Source organism: Mercenaria mercenaria, unplaced genomic scaffold, assembly GCF_021730395.1.
Source record: "Mercenaria mercenaria strain notata unplaced genomic scaffold, MADL_Memer_1 contig_4344, whole genome shotgun sequence".
Classification (NCBI taxonomy): domain Eukaryota; kingdom Metazoa; phylum Mollusca; class Bivalvia; order Venerida; family Veneridae; genus Mercenaria; species Mercenaria mercenaria.
The window spans coordinates 43,663-63,150 of NW_026462564.1; the positions used below are offsets into that span (position 1 = coordinate 43,663).

The 19,488-nt window shown below is 35.3% G+C and overlaps 1 protein-coding gene across 5 annotated transcripts in view; it reads right to left on the bottom strand.

Annotated features, from left to right (window-relative positions):
• Positions 1-181: 181 nt before the first annotated feature.
• Positions 182-19,488, bottom strand: part of LOC123543595 (uncharacterized) — a 29,733-nt gene continuing 10,426 nt past the window's right edge. For 3 of the 5 annotated variants that reach the window (XM_053534993.1, XM_053534991.1, XM_053534992.1), the window contains exons 2-7: positions 17,848-18,043; positions 15,642-15,740; positions 15,366-15,440; positions 15,055-15,141; positions 8,579-8,698; positions 182-8,382 (exon numbers count right to left, since the gene is read on the bottom strand). In XM_053534993.1, the coding sequence (XP_053390968.1) occupies positions 8,366-8,382; positions 8,579-8,698; positions 15,055-15,141; positions 15,366-15,440; positions 15,642-15,740; positions 17,848-17,968 (519 nt within the window). In that variant the 5' untranslated portion in view covers positions 17,969-18,043 and the 3' untranslated portion in view covers positions 182-8,365. The remainder of the gene's footprint in view (positions 8,383-8,578; positions 8,699-15,054; positions 15,142-15,365; positions 15,441-15,641; positions 15,741-17,847; positions 18,044-19,488) is intronic. The other 2 variants (XM_053534994.1, XM_053534995.1) reach the window with 1 other exon arrangement.

Here is a 19,488-nt window from a genome sequence, read left to right on the forward strand (position 1 = left end):
GGCACGACTGAATCAAATTCAGCACGAGCGCGCAATTGGGATGTTACAATGCGGAATATATAGCCAGAATTTCGTGCACAACGGCTATTGTGGGACTACTGACTTCACGGTTGATCATTTTTTAAATTTTAAACACAAGAAGTTCTTCAAGTGTAATGTGGTATGAAGAATACAAGTCAAATTTATAAATTTAAATGGTTTATTAAAAATACACTAGTTACACACCATAATAGTTTCTATTGCTCTTTTGTATATATTGTAGAATATACAAATATATTACTCTTAGAAAATCAACAAAATTTATACTGCAATAGTTGTTTCTCTGGATTTATTCATTTCTGGCACGCAGAGTTTTAGCTCACCTGAGCACAAAGTGCTCAAGGTGAGCTTTTGTGATCGCCCTGTGTCCGTCGTCGTCTGTCGTCAAAAATTTGACTGTTAACACTCTAGATCATACAATTTTAGTACAATCTTAATGAAACCTGGCCAGAATGTTACCCTCAATAAAATCTTGGACGAGTTTGATATTGGGTCATCTGGGGTCAAAAACAAGGTCACCAGGTCAAATCAAAGTAAAAGCTTTTTAACACTCTAGAGGTCACAATTTTGACCCAGTCTGAATGAAACTTGGTCAGAATGTTAACCTTGATGATCTTTAGGTTAAATTCAAGGTCAGGTTGACTCAAAAACTAGGTCACCAGGTCAAATCAAAGGAAAAGCTAGTTAACACTATAAGCCACATTTAAGACCTATCTTAATGAAAGTTGGTCAGAATGTCAATTTTGATGATCTTTAGGTCAGTTTTGAATCTGGGTTGGGGTAAAAAACTAGGTCACCAGGTCAAATCAAAAGAAAAGCTTGTTAACACACGTAAGGCCACAATAATGATTGTAACTTCATAAAACTTAGTCAGAATGTTAACCTTAATTATCTTTAAGTCAAGTTTAAATCTGGGTCAGGTGGGGTCAAAAACTAGCTCACCAGGTTAAATCAAAGGAAAAGCTAGCTAACACCCTAGAGGTCACATTTATATCCATATCTTAATGAAACGTGGTCAGAATGTTAATTTTGAGGTCAGATCTTAATCCTGGGTCAGGTAGGGATAAAAACTAGGTCACCAGGTCAAATCAATGAAAAAGCTTTTTACCACTCTACAGGCCACATTTATGACTGTATCTTCATAAAACTTGGTCAGAACGTTATTCTTCCAATTTAAGTCTGGGTCAAGTGGGGTCAAAAACTAGGTCACCAGTTCAAATCAAAAGTAAAGCTTGTTAACACTCTAAAGCCACATATATGACTAACTTCATGAAACTTGGTCAGAATAATAATCCGGATGATCTTTTGGCCTTTAGGATCTTTAAGTTTAAATCTAGGTTATGTGGAGTCAAAAACTAGGTCACCAGGTCAAATTAAAGGAAAAGCTAGTTAACACTCTAGAGGCCACATTTATGACCATATCTTAATGAAACTTGGTCGAAATGTTAACCTTGATGATCTTTAGGTCAATAGGTCAGGTGAGCGATACAGGGCCTCTTGTTATGAAATACATGTTACCTGTTTTCAGTTCTAGTAAATATAAAAAATGTTAATATGGCTCTAAAAGTTTCACACTATGAAATACGATACTATACCAGCTGAAATACACAAAACAAAGCGACAATTGAAAAGGATGTAAGATATTTACTAATAATATACGAGGGTCCTTCAAAAATTTCTGTCATTTGGTACGGATGTATTAAGTGCTACGTTTTGTCTTAATTATTTTTATTACAAACCTTCAAAGTATTCTCATATTACAGAAACACATTTTTGTAAACTAATTGCGAAAAGCAGATAAATAGTCTTCTCTTGGTGTGTGTTTGAGGCACCTGTCAAGGGAACTATATTTCTTTTCAGAAAGCATTTTCTTAAGCCTTGGAAATAAAAAAAAAAGTCACAGGGGCTCAGGTCAGGTGAATAAGTCGAATGTTTTACAACTTCCACCTTTTCAAAAGCCAAAAAGACTTAACAACCTCGCACTTGTAAGTGGAGGCGTTGTCGTGCATAAGATGGACTCTTGACCATCCATTTGCTTAGACGTTTCTTAACGTATAACTTTATCACTGTTTTCATTAAAGAGTTCTGGTAAAAATGTCCAGTGACTGTACGACCAGATAGACAAGGCTCTTGAACAACTGGCCCACTAGAATTGAAGACCATTGCGTACAACATCTTATGGGTCTCTTGGCAAGACAGGGGCGTATCTTTAAACTTCAATTGCTTATTATCAATCCTTCTCTGTGACTCAAACATGTGCATCCAGGTTTTGTCATCTGTAAGCAAGTTGGAAATAATCCGAATATTACAGCTTTTGTATGTTTTCGTAAGTTCCCGGGCACATTTATTGCGTTGTTTTTTTGCTCATCAGAGAGCAAATGAGGTACCCACCTAAGGCAAACCTTTCTCAGTTCCAAACGCTTTTTGTCAGAATTGTTTGCACACTGTCCTCTGATATGCCAGTACAAGTGGGTATATCTTTCACCGACAATCGCGCATCCTGTATAAACACAGCTTTTACAGCAGCGATGTTTGCCTTGGTAACAGACTTCTAAGGCCTATCAGAACGGGTATCATATTTGCCAGTTAATAGTTTCCCAGCTTTAAAAGCTTTAACCAACCTAAACCTATGCGCATTAAAATGGCCTGAGGTCCATATATACCACGAAATTCATCAAAGATCTGCTTTGAATCTATATCAAGCCTAATGCGGCATTTATTATCTATTTATTTCAATCGTTGCGTCTATGTTACAATGTGACAAGTAAAATTTCAATATGAAATATTTCGGTCATTTGAAAAGCAACAGATATCGTTAGCTATTGGACACACAACTCAGGTGCAATGAGGCGTTTTAAAAAATACCTGGGATAAATCTATGAAAGTCCATTTGTTACAGAACTTTTTGCAGGACCCTCGTAGAAAAATATACATTTGTACTTATCACTATCAAAATAGAAAAAGAAGTACAAAAGTTTTACAAAACTATGCAGTCACAGTTTAAAACAAATGAAAAACAGTCATGTAAACAATCACAATATTGTACGAGTACATCTATTTCTAAAGAATGCATCTCACCCTAATGGCTGTGTAAACGTTGCTACCTTGACCATGTCAACAACATACATGTATATAAAAACATTTATTTAGAAATAATTTTGGGTCATATTTTTTTCCAATTTAGCTGTCCATCATAAAACTTTCAATAAATTTGCAAACAAGATAATACTACTGAATGTAAATGCGTACGTAATTTGTTTCGATGTATGTGTTGGAAAGAGGTACATATTGTGGTGCATGTGCTCCATCGAGTGTTAAATGGTCTATTGGTGCATCTAGTTTGGTGTACTATGTGTTTGTCAAGCCTTGCTTTCTGTCCAGTCACATCGCTGGCTAGCCTTATCGAAAAGGAAGCTGAGAGCGTAAGTTATCCCTGTCAGTACACAGACGCTCAACAGACCTATGCAGTGTCTCCAGGCTGGCAACACATGTTTAATTGAGCACCTTGCGGTCTCGAGCTGAACTGCAGGAGACTCTGAGGAGATCTGCTCCTAGACATGCGGCATTTCAGGCCCACTGGTGTTTGTACACACCTGATTTATGGATCAAATCTCCCAACTGCCTTGTGGGTACAAGGAATAGTTAAAGGCTAAAGCAGACAAACCTGCCAGAAAATCCGGAGTGGAGTCAAAAGGCGCTAAGTTGGCAGACAAGACAGGTGTCTGGCAGTTCCTACATCCAGATTCATCTCCAGACGTTTTGACAATTTATTCAAGACTGGATCCAGTTCTCTCTGGACGAGAGAATCCTGTTGATGCAGCGCAATTTCTTCCCACTATAAATTAAATCACGCGCAAGTCATGACTTTTTATAGCAATTGAAACCTTCAACATCCGAAGCTCTGTTTGGACAGGCCAGCAAGTGCGGATAAATTGCAGTTACAAAACTACACGCAGATGGCTCAGCAGCAGAACTCGGTACCTACCTAAGCGGTTGAGCAGCCCTCTCTAGGAATGCTCCGCTCACCTCCAATGAGGAAGGGGTAAGAATAGGTACCCTAAACATTGCATGTTTCAATATAGCCTGATCACCTACCCGCTATTGACAGGGGTCCCGGCAATGCAGTCAAATGAAATAGAGAAAGAATGCAATTTCGTTTACCGTAGGTACATGACATGAACGCAGTCTACTTGACAACAACAACACAAACCGGTCGGATAGACGTGCGGCACGTATGGCCAAAAAATAAGCTCGCAGTAATGTAAACATTGCTGCGCTATCTGAGACGAGATTTGCAGATGAAGGCCAACTCATTGAGAAATGAGCCGGTTACACCACTTACCGCAAGTCCCGCGAGCGTAGGCTTCTCCATCAGGTCAAATATTGTTATGAACCTGACAAGCCTACCAAAAGTGATAAATGATCGGCTTATGACCATGCATCTTTCTTTTAGCAATATAACAGACAAGCGACCATTATCAATGTATATGCTCCGACCATGACAAATCCAGATGAAATGAAAGACACATTTAATGGAGAGATTGAGGTCGTCATCGAAGGCTTGCCCAGAGCAGAGAAATTCATTGTCCTTGGAGCTACAGTAGGCTCAGACCACCAAAATGGGATGGAGTCATTGGAATGGTATTGGAAAATGCAACAGCAATGGCTTTCTCTTCTTACGGACATGTAGTTCCTATGGACAGATAACCACAAACACCTCGTTCCGTCTTGCCAACCGCCAGAGGATAACTTGGATACACAAGGATCAAACCTGTCACCTCCTTAACTACAACATAACAAAAAAGTACAGACATTCAAGATGAGCATGTGACAAATACAATCTGTGGTTGGAAAGAATGCGTACAAAGGAAGCTAAAGAAAAGCGTTTGCTCCGCAAAACACCGTCCGCCAGCACCTTGACACCAGTTACAGACCATATGTGTCCCACTTGTAGCCGTAATTTCCATGCCGCCCGAATTGGACACATCAGTGAACTTCAGACCAACATAACCCAATCAACAGCTTAGAAAATGTCATGGTCTTTATCAAATATCAATGGACGAAAAACATAGGTTGGGTTTTACGCCACACCGGCACAATGATATATCACATGGTAACTTTCCAGCTTTAGAAAGTGTTGGAAGACTTTGGTTGACCTGCCGCTCCGGTCATTATTTTATTACGGTTGGGCTTAGAACCAACGACCTTCTGTATGCCAGTTAAACGGCTTCTTGATATTAAAGAACTCTACGTTCAAAGCGAGGTTCGAACCAATTGTGGTGAAGAGCAAGTGATCCGAAGTAAGCAACATTATTCTTTGGGCCATGAAAGCAGTGTTTCGTTATATGTAAGCTTCGGCTAGTAACAGGTTATGAGAAAATAGAAGTTATAGCCCTGCACTTTGTCTTATTGATTTATATTGGTCTGACAAGTTTCCTTAACTTCTCTTCAGTAGTTCCAAAATTGTGTCTTAATAAGTATTGTAAAAATAATACAAAACTGATATAAGTTTAACTATGGGAATTAAAGAAATATCTTCTGCGCTCTGCACTTTCATTCTGGCCCCTTAACATAATGGTTGGATTCTTCAAAATCTATTAAAAATTGGAAAAAATATTGTCAAGGTACATGCAACTGTTTGAAAACTAACGGGAGATAATTTGAAAATAATTTAGGATCTTGTAATTTTTGCACTCTCACTCTTGCATAACGCTACAAGTCAATATACTAAATGACATGAATTACATTTGGTAATAGCTGAAGGAGGTTATAAATATATGCTCAACGTATTAATTAAACTAATTTGATAAGTGCATATTCTTTAATGTCCATCCATTGCCCATGTTGACTAAAAGAAAACAATATTGGAATACCCTGAAATCCCAAAAATAAGCCGCGGATTATTTTAAATGTTCGTAAGGATTTGGTGGCTTATTATGGAAACCGGCTTATTTTTGAATCCGGCGAACTTTTGCGTACATATATCCGGTAACGGTTTAAAAACCAGCGTATTTTCGAGTACCAAAATACTGCAGATACGGATGTCATATTTTTTGCTTTTTAGTAAAAACATCGACGTCGGTAAATACTTATACTTCTGACATACCTGTTTTGTTACAATTTTTAATTGAAGTAATCAGAGGCTAACAGATAATAACACATTAAACAGTTTTGTCAAACAAATAGACCTATGATTTAAATTAATAACTTACACACCACTTGCATTGTTTTACAATGTGAGTGGTTTTTATTCCAAAGTGTGTTTTATTGCTATTACATATGGAAATAAATCTGCTATGTACAGGTTGGTAACGTTTGCTATCTTATATGGTTTCCTTACAAGATTCATTGATACTATTTCTAAAAAAAATAAAATAAAATGGGCGGCTTATTTTTGAGTGCGGCTAATTTATGAGCCCTTTTTGTCGGTAGTGAAATGATGGCTTATTTTCGTATTGAGATGAAGGCCCCTGGTTCGAATCCTGGCTACACCCTTTACGGTGTGCAAGGCACTTTATCACGATTGCCTTAGTCGACCCAACTGTAAATGGGTACCAGCAAATTGCTGGGGATAAGGTATAATTGGTTTTAACGGTTCTTAAATAGGGTCGCTCAAAAGCTCTACAAAGCTTAATATGTTATTTGTTTCACAAAGCGACGATAAATACAATTTACATTTTTTACCTTTACCTTTTGATCGGCTTATTTTCAAAACCGGCTTAATTTCGGGATTTCAAGGTATATAATAACGTTGTTTACGCAGCAATATCATCTTAATTTCATCCAAATAGCGTCATATTTACTTTAAGTTGTACTTACAAAAGAAAATATAAAGGGAACAACTCTGAATTGACCAATAAACTTAAGCCAAGATAAAATAGTGGTCATAAATGAATGACAAACTAAATAGGTCCTTTACCGAACTGCTGATTAGCTAGACAAAATATAACCTACATTTGTTTAAAACTCTTTGTATTGGATATACAACATGCACACTCTTCTCATGGCTTACACTGAGAATTATTTTATAAGTTGTGCTGAGGCCCTGCTACAAAGTTTAATGATATGTACATTCCTTTCAAGAATTTTTAAGAAATTTAGAAGCATTACCTGAAATATTTAAGTTTTGGCTTTTAGTTAAAAAAAAACTTGTTCTCAATAATGATAATTTGGTTTACACGAAATCTGATATATTCAAGCGTAAAACTTATCTACAGCAATGAGAAATTTCAAAAGAGTTAAACTGGTATCACGTATGTGTAACAACGTTTATAGGTATACTGTTGTCATAATTATCATTTCAGTTAATCATTTTGATAAATAAGTGTTTTTGATTTCATAAGTATTTCTTATGCTTTACTCATTTTGAAGCATTTTCAGGAGAACTTTGTTGCAAATAGTCACTGTCATCATATGTAAGTATAAAATTTTAAGGTAGTGGATAGGTAAAGATGCATTCCGATTTCCGTGTAATTACGTATTTATAAGCGATTCGACATTCTCTTGACCTTAACACGATCATTGCCTTACGTTAAATTAAGAAAAATGCTGACAAGCATATAGAGAATGCATAATTTGACGATTTTCGTTACAGGTTCACGAACTTTAATAAACTATAAGGTATTTTATTTATTGTTGTAAACGAGGTAAGTGGGTCATTTAAGAAATTCACATTTGTTTTCAACTTTAAATTGTTTGCATAACTTAAAAAAATTGTTGGGGCCTCTCATTTACAATTTTTGTCAACAATTATCATCCAAATTGAGTGCATTCGTGAATGGACAATGTTGTAGGCGTTTGTTTACATTATAAAATCTGTAGTTACTTCTTTCAGATCATTTCTGGTATGGTTTTGGTTAGTCTTTCACTCAGAAGTTTTAATGCGTTTTAGACTCTTGGCTAGTATGGTTTTTTAATTAACTGAAAGATAAAAGAAAGTTAAGTTTAGGCTCTTTCAAAGTATTGATAGTAGACTAAACTTACACTATATTCTATTCAATTTTTGCCGCTGCTGATACTTCTGATATGAACATTGGTATTTTAGAAGGCCATGTTTTTTAACTATCTTATATTTCTATTTTAACATAGAGAGGAGAAAAGATATGAATATAATCAGTTAATTGATCCACTTAGCTATCACTGCAAACCGACACAACATGAAAGAAAATGAAGAATTTGAATTTTTCGGTACCATACTACTACCGGTATAAGGGGATTAAACATGATAAAGGTAAACTAGAACATTTACAAATAAAACGTTGTCATCTTATATAGAAAAACAATCCTCATTTCTCTTCGTAGAAAATATAAGCCTGGACTTCTTCTTTTAAAGATAAACGGCCTCTGAAATGCAGAAATTAAGATATAAATAGCAGGAAAATCCCGAGTTTCTCATTTGTTTACAACAGTTTTATCAAATACCTAGCTAACCAAACACTACGCAGAAATAGCTTCATGCAAGCAAACTTTTCTTGAATTTAATTAAACAATCGACTGAAATTACAATATGTCTTTATTCGCCTAGTAATATGTTATTTACCTAGCCGTTCAAGTATCATTTCTATCATGTTCTCTTGAAGTATTACACCCTCAGCACGAAGAGTCTTTGATATACCCAGCAGAACTCTTCTGGCTTTTTCCTTTTTCCTTGCTTTCTCATCTAAAAGTATAGAATACATGTAGTACATGAAGTACATGTAAATTTTAGAAGGGTACATATTTGGTTTCTAGCAGGCATATGGCTGATTTAGAAATATCATATTCCTACTGGTATTGGTTTGTGTTGTCGCACAGCATTTCAATAAATTTCGTATAAATAATATCAAGTGTTCCAGTGCTAAACAGGTTCAAACTCACATTTTTTTTTCACACGCTCATTGTTGCGTATTCCGTTACAGCAAGATAAAATACATATACTGTTGAAATCATGAAATTCATATGATGATTAGTTATCATTATTTGACAAGTTAAGATAAAGGTCTATCTTGTACTGGCTAATTTGGAACTGCAAAACAAGTCCATCTTGAGATTGTTTGCAGAGTAATGATGGCTTTATCTATCCATTCATTGTCCAGTTAGACTTAGCTTACAGAGTTATATATTTTTAATAAATTTTTCATGAAGTTAGATGAAAAATAAAATTATTATACTAGAAAAGCAAAAACCAAGACTGTTTGAGATAACTGTTTGTTTCAGTGATGATTGAGATACCTTTTACCGAGTGCACAGCAGATGCAATATTTTGGCATGTGGCATAGGGCCAGTTCGTTTCACTTTTTTCAGGTGTAAGCCGTTTCGTCGCAAGCAACCGGCTAAGCCTTTAGTATATATAATTTGTCTTGAAATGGGTAAACCTACGTGTATGTTATGACAGAATTCGTGTGAGATTCTGAGTTTCAACTGTACATTATATACATTTACATTTTGTCAAGATGTTGGCAATTGATACATTTTTCTTGATTGCCGAACAGCTGGTTACCGATAACCGATATTTATAAATGCTGTTCTTTTAACAAAGTTTTTTTTAAAACCATCATTTTGTTCTATTTCAGACCTCCTTCAAAACCATGTCAGTAGTCCCCAAGTGATTTATCAGTAGTTTTGTCCATTTGTCAGTATTGTAGTTACTCCGTATAAAATAGAGAAAAGTGAAAACTTCACAGGTCGCTCAACACGACAAAAACGAAAATGTTGCAGGCTCGGTTTGATTGAGCCTGTTCATGGCCGGTAGTGGAAATGCATGCTACCGTCCACGCCCTCTAGCCCCGGGTTGAGCAGAACTCAACATTTACACATGCTAAAAGTACAAAAAGCAATTTAAAGACATCCGCAGATGTATTCAAACGGCGGTGAACATGGAACCTTCAATGATACACGTGTTGAGGCGTGTAATTCCATGAAGAGCGGCGTTTGGTCCCCAGATAAAGTAAAGGGTTTGCCCCAAACGAGAAAACAATGGGCAGAACTAAACAACTGGAATTTAGGAAGGGGATCTGAGGTTATAGAGCCTGCGTATCACAGGAACTGTCAAAAGACAAAATTAAAAAGCAGGCACCATATCCAAGGGGTGATTAAACAATACCTAAGGCTATGAAAGCGGGAGTATTGGAACCACCCAGGCCGAAATGTCGTGTTGAAGCCATATGGCAGTGTATGTGCTTAATATTGCAAACAAGGTTTCCTTTATTTTGGCGAAATATATTGTAAATTTTTAATGTCCGTGTACTACACTTTCAATTATCCATTTTGATCCATGTAGACAGACATGGTCCAGACTGGGCTGTAAAAAGTTTGACCAATTTTTACGCGATCGGTAGCAGGCTGGGTGTGGGGAACGATGTTCGTTCCTGCTTTGAATTGCAGTTAGATTTTGAAATGGGCATTGTGGCAGCTGGTAATAGGACACGTGTATCAAACTAAAACGTGGCAATATTGGGGTAGGGAATGGAAGTATACCCCCTCCTGCAAGAAGGGTTTGCCGGTATGGGGGTATCACCCATAAGAACATTTTGAAAATGTAGACCGTTCATACAGCCTTTGGTGTATTTTCTGACTTAAAATAATATGTTTCAATTTTTAGATATAATCTAGATTCTTATTATAATATCCAAAGTATGAATGACTGTCACTTCATATTTTTACTTTCAGGCCATGCCTAAGGACTGTAGAATATAAGGCTGAAATATTTATATATGTATGTGTTTTAAAGATAAATTCTAGAATAATTTCTGTTACAGTAATATCTATCATGTCTGTTACATGATAGTTAAAATTTCAGAACAAGCTTCTCGATAATTATCCAAAACTATTATATCCTGATACGATTATACTTTTCTAAATACCGCCCAAATCTCAAGTTTCAACAATATGTTTTACAAATTGTGTTGATACGAAGACAGTTTAGCAGCATTTGGCAGTACGTGACAAGTTTACGGTGACATTTCCTCTTATAACAATCATTTCATGAAAAATTGCAGTTTCACAGACAGCAGACGTTCTACTTTCGATTTCAAAAACTACAAGAAAATGCATTTCAATATTTCGCCGACATGTTCCTTTCTCGAAAATTAAAGGAATGCAATCATTTCATCAGTAGTAATTAAAACAAACAAGTAGGAGCTTCTTCTTCCAAAAAATTATCCGCTAACTGACTGCAAAATTCAACCCATGTGACAAGATGTTTGTTACCTAAAACGCAGAATGCGTATCGGTATCAATCTTTTACGATCTGCATCGAAGGCAAATTATCCGAACCAGTCAAAATTCTAGAAAAGTTACGATTTAGAACAAAGTTATGTGTAGACATTTCTGTTTTCGCCACTCGCGATTTTACATCATTTTGATCTGGCCGATCTCCGTAGTATTTTGGTAAATCGTACTCCGTATTTTCAAACGCAAATTCGTAGAAACTACGGACAACAGATCTGCCTTTACTCTACGTGTTCGCCGACAAGTGCCAAGAATGACGTCATGATACTGAGAAACACTACCATATGATCAGGATTCATCCGGGGAAGGGTCTCGCGGAAGAATTAACGTATTGAACAAGTCTTATTCGGGTCATATAAAATGAAACTGTCATAATTTAATTTCATCGAAGTGGTAAACTCATTGATAAGAGACATTTCAATGCTTTCACACTTACCATACTCAATAAAATACTAGCAGTATGTTCTGGAACTATATTTTGTCTTTAGATGGATGTAACGCGAGCTTGGTAAATCTGCGTAATTCATGAAATGCACAGCAACAAATTTGTTATTTGCGCAATGATTTTGAAGATTACTTTTTGAAACGAGCAGGGTAACAAATGGATAGATTTGGCTAATAAATTCAATATGCAGTTTCTATTTGAATTTGTTAAAATAATATTTGATGTTCTGTGACATAAGGGCATAAAATTAGTCACCATTATCATATGCGCAAAACTAGTATTACCAAATCCCATATAATCGTTATTCGTGCTTACTCTTAATGAGTTACCACGGAAAAAAATATGTGGCTTTATTAGACTATGGCACAAACACACTTCATAAGTTTGTCTGATTACATCGTATACTGGTCATATCAAATGAAATTGACATTATTATAACTAAATTTCATTCGCTCAATGAATTCTTTGAATAAAGAGACGATCTAATGGGACCACATCAATGTATTGTGTTGTTCGGTCATTTAAGAAGAATGAGAAATGGGCCGACAGTAAGGACTCGTCAAACGCTTTCAGCGTCAGCCGACTAAAAAATTAAATATCTTTTACAATAAAAACATTATATTATAATGATAACCTGATTTATAGCGTCAAGACCACACTACACCAGTCCAATTACGGTAATGCGCACATTCCACAGGATGTCGATTAACCCAATAATGTTAATTTTGATGCTATTTTATATAAACATCCGAATTATACTACACATTCGTACATTTGCATATAGATTACAAAAATTATGAATGCATCTCTAGATGCTGCGTATGTGCCCAAGGCGTTCAAACATTCACGAATAAGACCTCTTCTAAAAAAGCCAAGCCTAGATTCTAATGTCCTAAAAAACTATAGACCTGTGTCAAACTTGCCGTTTCTGTCTAAAATCTTAGAAAAAATGGTAGATGTTCAAATTGAAAATCATCTGAGGAACAACGAACTCCAGGAAGTTAATCAATCTGCTTATAAAAAATTCCACTCAACCGAAACCGTCCTATTAAAAGTCCAAAATGACATTCTTCAATCGTTGGATAAGAACAATGTGACTATTCTTGTGATGCTTGATCTCTCTGCAGCATTTGACACTATTGACCACGGGACGTTGATTCATCGCCTTGAACGTCACTTTGGTGTTACAGGCAAGCCACTCGCATGGATGATGTCATACCTTAGTGACCGCTACCAGACCGTATGCATAGATGGCGAGCTATCACAACCAGTGCTAATGAAGTACAGTGTACCCCAAGGGTCTGTCCTGGGGCCAAAGAACTACACAATGTACACAAAACCAGTCGGAGCTATCTGCAGAAAGCACGGACTGAACAATCATTTCTATGCGGACGATTCGCAATTATATCAATCCTTCAAACCAATTAACAAAATGTCTATTGAAGAGACCATTCATCGCGTTGAAAGTTGTTTAAATGATATAGTAAGTTGGATGAATACTAACATGTTGAAACTCAATGCTGTAAAAAACAGAATTAATCATATTTTCATCTGAACACAAGACACAATCTGTTTCAAATATATCTGTGAAAGTGGAAGGCTCTGAAATCAAACAAACAGGCAGTGTCAGGAACCTCGGTGCTTTCCTGGATTCGAACATGAGGATGGAGCAACATGTGAATAGTGTGTGTAGGAATTCCTATGCACAGTTGCGGCAAATTAACTGCAATATGTCCAAAACACGGCAGCTAGAATCGTAACCAGAACATCCAGATACAACCATACAACGCCTGTTCTGCGTGAACTCCATTGGCTTCCTGTGCAGTGTAGGGTAGAATACAAAATTATAACACATACACATAAGGCACTCAAAGATCAATCACCCGCTTATGTAGCGAACATGCTAGAAATATATACACCATCCAGAAATCTGAGATCGCAGAATAATGCATTAAAACTAGTGGTGCCCAAATGTCGAACAATACGATTTGGTGATAGGAGCTTTCAGACAGCTGAGCTGCTGCGAGGTTATGGAATGCCGTCCCATCTGGCATAAGAGAGTGCAAGACCGTGCAAAGTTTCAAAAAAGCGCTAAAGACGCATTATTTCATACAATTCTTTGGCAACTAACATCTCACTGATTACCTGATTTATAATGTAGGTACTTTGCCGGCCAATTAATTACTTTAATTAAGAACTCCAGTGTGACAGAATAATGTTGGCGGTGTTTTTTTCTGTGGGATGTATCATGGATGTTCTCCGGACCGTTTAGGTTGGGATTGACCCAATCCTCCGGGACGGTTTGCATGTTGTGATGCATTTCGCAGACATCATACCGTTTAATTCTGTCTATTCAAAATGCAAGATATCTTCTGTTCTATTCTGCTCTGACCTGTGTCTTTGATAGGTCAGTTAATTTTTTATGATACTGTATTTTTGTTTCATGTTTTGATCTGCCTACCTTCCAATTTAAAATGCTTGGTATCTTATTACAGTAATGTAATTTTAATTTCTTCTATAATAGTTCAATTGCCATTTTTTATTGAACATTATATAAATTCCTTTATGTAAAGCACTTTTGTACGTATTTTTATATGAAAAGAGTGCTATATAAATGTGGTATATAATAATAATAATAATATAGATCCCCGTATTAATTTAACCTATAATATGAAAGTATTAGATTAAATTTAACTTATAAATAGATCCTTTTGAAACATAAAATGAAACCAAGCGAACTAACAGAAGACTCGATTTAAGTGGACCAGCTGCTGAGAAATAATACAATATGCAACACCCATCATGCCCTAATAATCCCCCTGCCGTAGAGCCATATTGACCAAAACTCTGATATACAGTAAAATTAGATTAACTGTAATATTGAATTTAACTGAATTAACTATATTAAATGAATTAAGGACCAGATATGATTACAACATCAGTGATCATCCTCGGTACTTTAAGATTAAGCAAAATAATGTTATTAACAGAAGCAAATGTTTCTTTAGCACGAGATGTGTTTCGATAATTATATTACACGAAATATGACATATTCTTTTGTAAACTGCTTTCAACTTGACGGAGAGTTAGTTACTTTACCATGCATGCTTACATTTACTTTTTAGACCAGATTTACAGACGTTACATGTATCTTAAAGAACGCATAAAGCAACTCTTCTAATGTTATAGTTATGGTTTAGTTTATTTACAAAAACAATATCGAGACTACTGTCTAAGAATATAATAAAAATTAAAAAAAGTACATAAAATGAAATAGCTCAAATATATTCGACAGCTTCATGGAAAGGCATGTAGTACATTGTATTAGCAAAGAACACCAATCTAATGTGTAACATACGTACATTGATATATTTCAGAATTATTTCCTTCCACAACACTACTTCGTTGGACAGGAATTCGGTTAAAAAGCAGCATAGGCCAAAGGTGCTCTGAAAACATATGATCATCTAAAGTATTTACTACATAATTCGAAAGAATCTTTAGGGTTTTTGTATCAAAGACCTCTACAGGTTCGTTCTTAAATGACAGTATACCTGTTAACAGGGATGTAACTAGAAAAATAGATTAAGAACGAAATGCTTTGTAAAAAAATAAAACTATTTATATTTTATGGTTTAGTTTCTACAATCAATAAACTAAATAAATCACCCACCTGGGTATCTTCGCAAGGAATTCAGAAATTCTCTGTCAATAACGGATGGATTTGGAAGGTACTGAGGCACTCCGTCTGAAATATATTTGCACGAAATTTTAAACATATCAATCATAAATACATGTAGGGAAGATGATTCAACTTTTTTGTAATTACTTTAAATTACCTTTAGGACCGAAAGGATATACACTAAGGTAGACGGATTCAAAAGTCTAACATAAAAACATTTTTACATAGTAGATTGGTAGCCATTTGTAAAAACATAAATTGATTAACCATTATTTCTGCTGGCCCCGTAAGACACTGTTTCTGTATTCACATCAAATCGTACTGACTCTGTAAAACTCCTTGTTCTTGACTGTGAAAACGAAATGTCTGCAAAATAGTATGTTAGAAATGTCTTTTTAAGCCATAAATATTCAAATTTTTTAGACATTAATTACGGTTATGTTGGTAACGATATGGTAGCTGTTTTGCTGAGTGTTCTCCAACCTTTTGTACGGATACACTTCATATAGGTAAGTATTTTGTTCTGTAAGTAGATAACAGTTTTTCTGTCTGCATATGAGACATGGCTTTCCTATGAATCCTACTCTTTACTTGTCGATAAGATATAAAATACTTAGGAAAAAAAGTACATACCTTCGGCAGAAGTTCTGTAGGTGTTAATATGTTCATTTATAACCATAGTTGCAATCATTGTATTTATTTTGATTCCCATGACGTATATACTGCAGTTGATTCGTTTTATTGATTGAGGATAAATTTTGTATAAATAATTTATATTTATTGTTCTGCAAGCCTTTCCAATTTTGAATCTTATTTTAAAATGTATTTTACCATGATAATTTTTTACTGCGTCCTCCTAAAACCGGCATCATTTAAGAAACGGTCGGTTCTGTGCAATGGTTGATGAAATTGTCTTTGTTTAACATGTACCTGTCAGAGAAGGTGTTGTTCCAAAGACGAACTTATCGTCAAGCTGCTTTGTTAGGCTTATCCCTTTAACGTTTCATTGCATTTTCAAAACTCAAAATACTATGGTTTACATAAGATCTTCCGATCAAGTATGAAATATTGCATTTTCAAAACTCAATATACTACGGTTTACATAAGATCTTCCAATCAAGTATGAAATCTTGTTATAAACTTTATATAAATTATTGTGTTGCAGTTTCCATTTGAGTATAAATAAATTGTAAGCGGTTCATACGACTAAGTAATTTTTATTCATTTCGTATTTCTTGATATACAAGTTATTATAATAAGTTCATATGGCATAGAAGTATCTGTTTATTTTCTTTCATAGACGCTTATTTAGCAATAGCTTAAACATCCGAGTGAGTGGACCTTATACTCGATTAAAAAATTAAAAAATCATCTCCAACTTTGCCGAAAACGAAATATTTCTTAAATGTATTAGAATACAGTTAGTCGGCTGAATGCTATAGTGTTCAAATTCCTACCAAACCGTCAAATTGTAAGATAACAACAGCTGCAAAATTAACTTCTATTTATCTACAACTTTGAAAATGTTTATGTCAAGGATCATTCTAATTTCATTATTACCAAGTCCTATGCTTAGTATCATTACATTGTTCTTGCAATTTGTTGTTTGTCAGTTGGACACGGACAAGTCGTGGAAGAATAAAGTCATATTTTTATTACTGTATGTGTTTTCAATATGCACATATGTTTAGTATTGATAAATATACTATGTTTCTTACCGTTGAAACGTATCAGTACATGGAATAAATACATTTTAACAGCACAGTTGTTTACAATGTACTTAAGGCATATCTTTGAGGTGATAATACTATGACATATTTAAGAGACACATGTTACTGCCCATCAAGGATTAGAACATTATTATACTATTAGTAGGATTAGGAGAAATAATTTTATGGATTACAAAACTATTGGAAAGGCAATAACTGTTACAGCGATACAGATTTTAACATGGAGAGAAAAGGGCACTCAAAACCCTTTCAAATGGTATATCACATTCACTTTGTTCCGAAAATGGACATCCAGCACTATAGCATTCAACCGATGATAAGAAACATTGAGTATTAAATATCGTCTTTCGCATAACATTCAAGCCAAGGTGATCAAATTGTAGTTAACTAGTTTCAGTTTATAACTAGATTACTTTCAGTATCTTTGATGTAACATTTCGTACGAAAAGCCTGCCAAGAATAGTTTTGCCGTATAATTCAAAGGTAAAGTGAGAAAGCTACTAGTATCATTCTTTACGTTTTTGGTATGACGCGGTCATGGATCGAACCTACGCCCTCCCGCACTCAAAGATATTTCTCTACCACTAGCCTTACGTGGCGGCCGTACTACAGTTAATTTCATTAAAACATTAAGTTACATTTTAAGGATTTTGACTGTATGAACAAATCCTCAGTTGAACATTGTAAACTTATTGTTGATATGAACTAAGCAAACAAACTGAAACACTACTTCATGTACTTACTCGACTCTTCCGGTCGTCTACAACCCCTTCGTAAGTTCGTCTCAGCTTCGCGCTCCTTGTGCCTCCTCTGCCCATTCTGAAAATGTTTGTCCGTTGGGCTGTTTAGACGTCTCTCTGCCATCTATTCCGAAGACAATTTGTTGTTTCGAAAAATATGGTTTTCGGTATGTGACGTTTACTTGGGAGACTTTTTCTGCTAAATGTAAACAGGAAGTGGGATGAAATGTTCTGAGAATTACAAGTTTCATGAAACAAATATTCCTTTTGGTGCTTGACCAAATTAATTAAAAGTACAAAATTAATTATATTACAGGTGGAATAAATGAAATGAATTAAAGCAGAGCATATCCACAAGAATTCGTGCCGTTTCTATCCGAGGACATGTTCCTTTCTGCGGAAAAAGCCGTTTCGGGACAAGGCTATTTGTATACTTCCCTCTTAAAGGAGTCAGGCAAAATAATAGGCACACATCTTTTACACACAATGGTTTAGTCAACGCTTGCTACTCAAAATTGTATATATGTCCATGTTCTTTCATTCCGTTATTCAATAGATCATTTAAAATTCACACAAACTGCTACTGTGTAACAGTAACTGTCCATATTCTATTTGAATAGAATATTCTACTTTGCCTCTCAGTAGTGTGTTCACAATATATTTCTACTATTTGACCGAGTTACATCAATGTTTACCCTAGATATTCAAGCTTCACACTTGGTCTAGGTTTTATAAAGACAAACATTAAGGCCAGATTTGATACAGATGTAGTAGCAAATGTAGTTAAAAAGGTTATTCCATGACTTGCATAGTGACATATTTCTGACCAAGTTGTATTAGAATTGAGCTAGAATTGTGACCTTGCAAAATCACTGAGGTACTAAATTGTGTCTTAATCTGTTCTTTCCAGAGGCATTTGTATACATGAGACAAAGATCAAGGTTATCCACTGGACAACTTAGCCGCTAATTTTTCAAGTGTGCACACACGCTGTACAGTGCACTAGCCTTGCATTGAAATCGAGAATGGCCGATATGAAATTTCTATCTTATGCGTTTTTCTTCAAAACAATTATGACACAAATTGGGCTACAGTTACCGTAAGTTGATTTGGTAAAATATAATATACATTTGTAGATAAGATATATCAGAATCTATATGATAAATACATTAGATACATTGTAATGAGAAGGAAAAATTATCACATTTATCAAATTTGTTTTGTAGATGATTTTGTTACTTCAAATACATTAGATATGTGGCATACATTGTTTAATATCTATATACGTATTTTGATATACGAATAAAACAGGAGCCTATCAGGTGACACACTAGATAAATTTTGTGATAACGCGTCTTTGTTTCTCTTCAAAACATGATCAAGTTGCTGTGACACCCTGTTTATTCGTGTATATTGTCCCGTTATGTAAATATAAAGTTATCATCTGAGACTGTCAGTGATTTCGTTAGGGTAGTCTCTCATTAAACAAGTAAAGGTAATTGTGCAATAGTACGATGCAAAATGGAAAAGGATACGATGTGATGGTGTAACAGTACGACGCAAAAGCGCGATATAAATTTGGCACTTTCACATCAAGTTCTCGTGTCTTTTCACATAGTGTTATCGTGTCATCGCCCTCTCGAT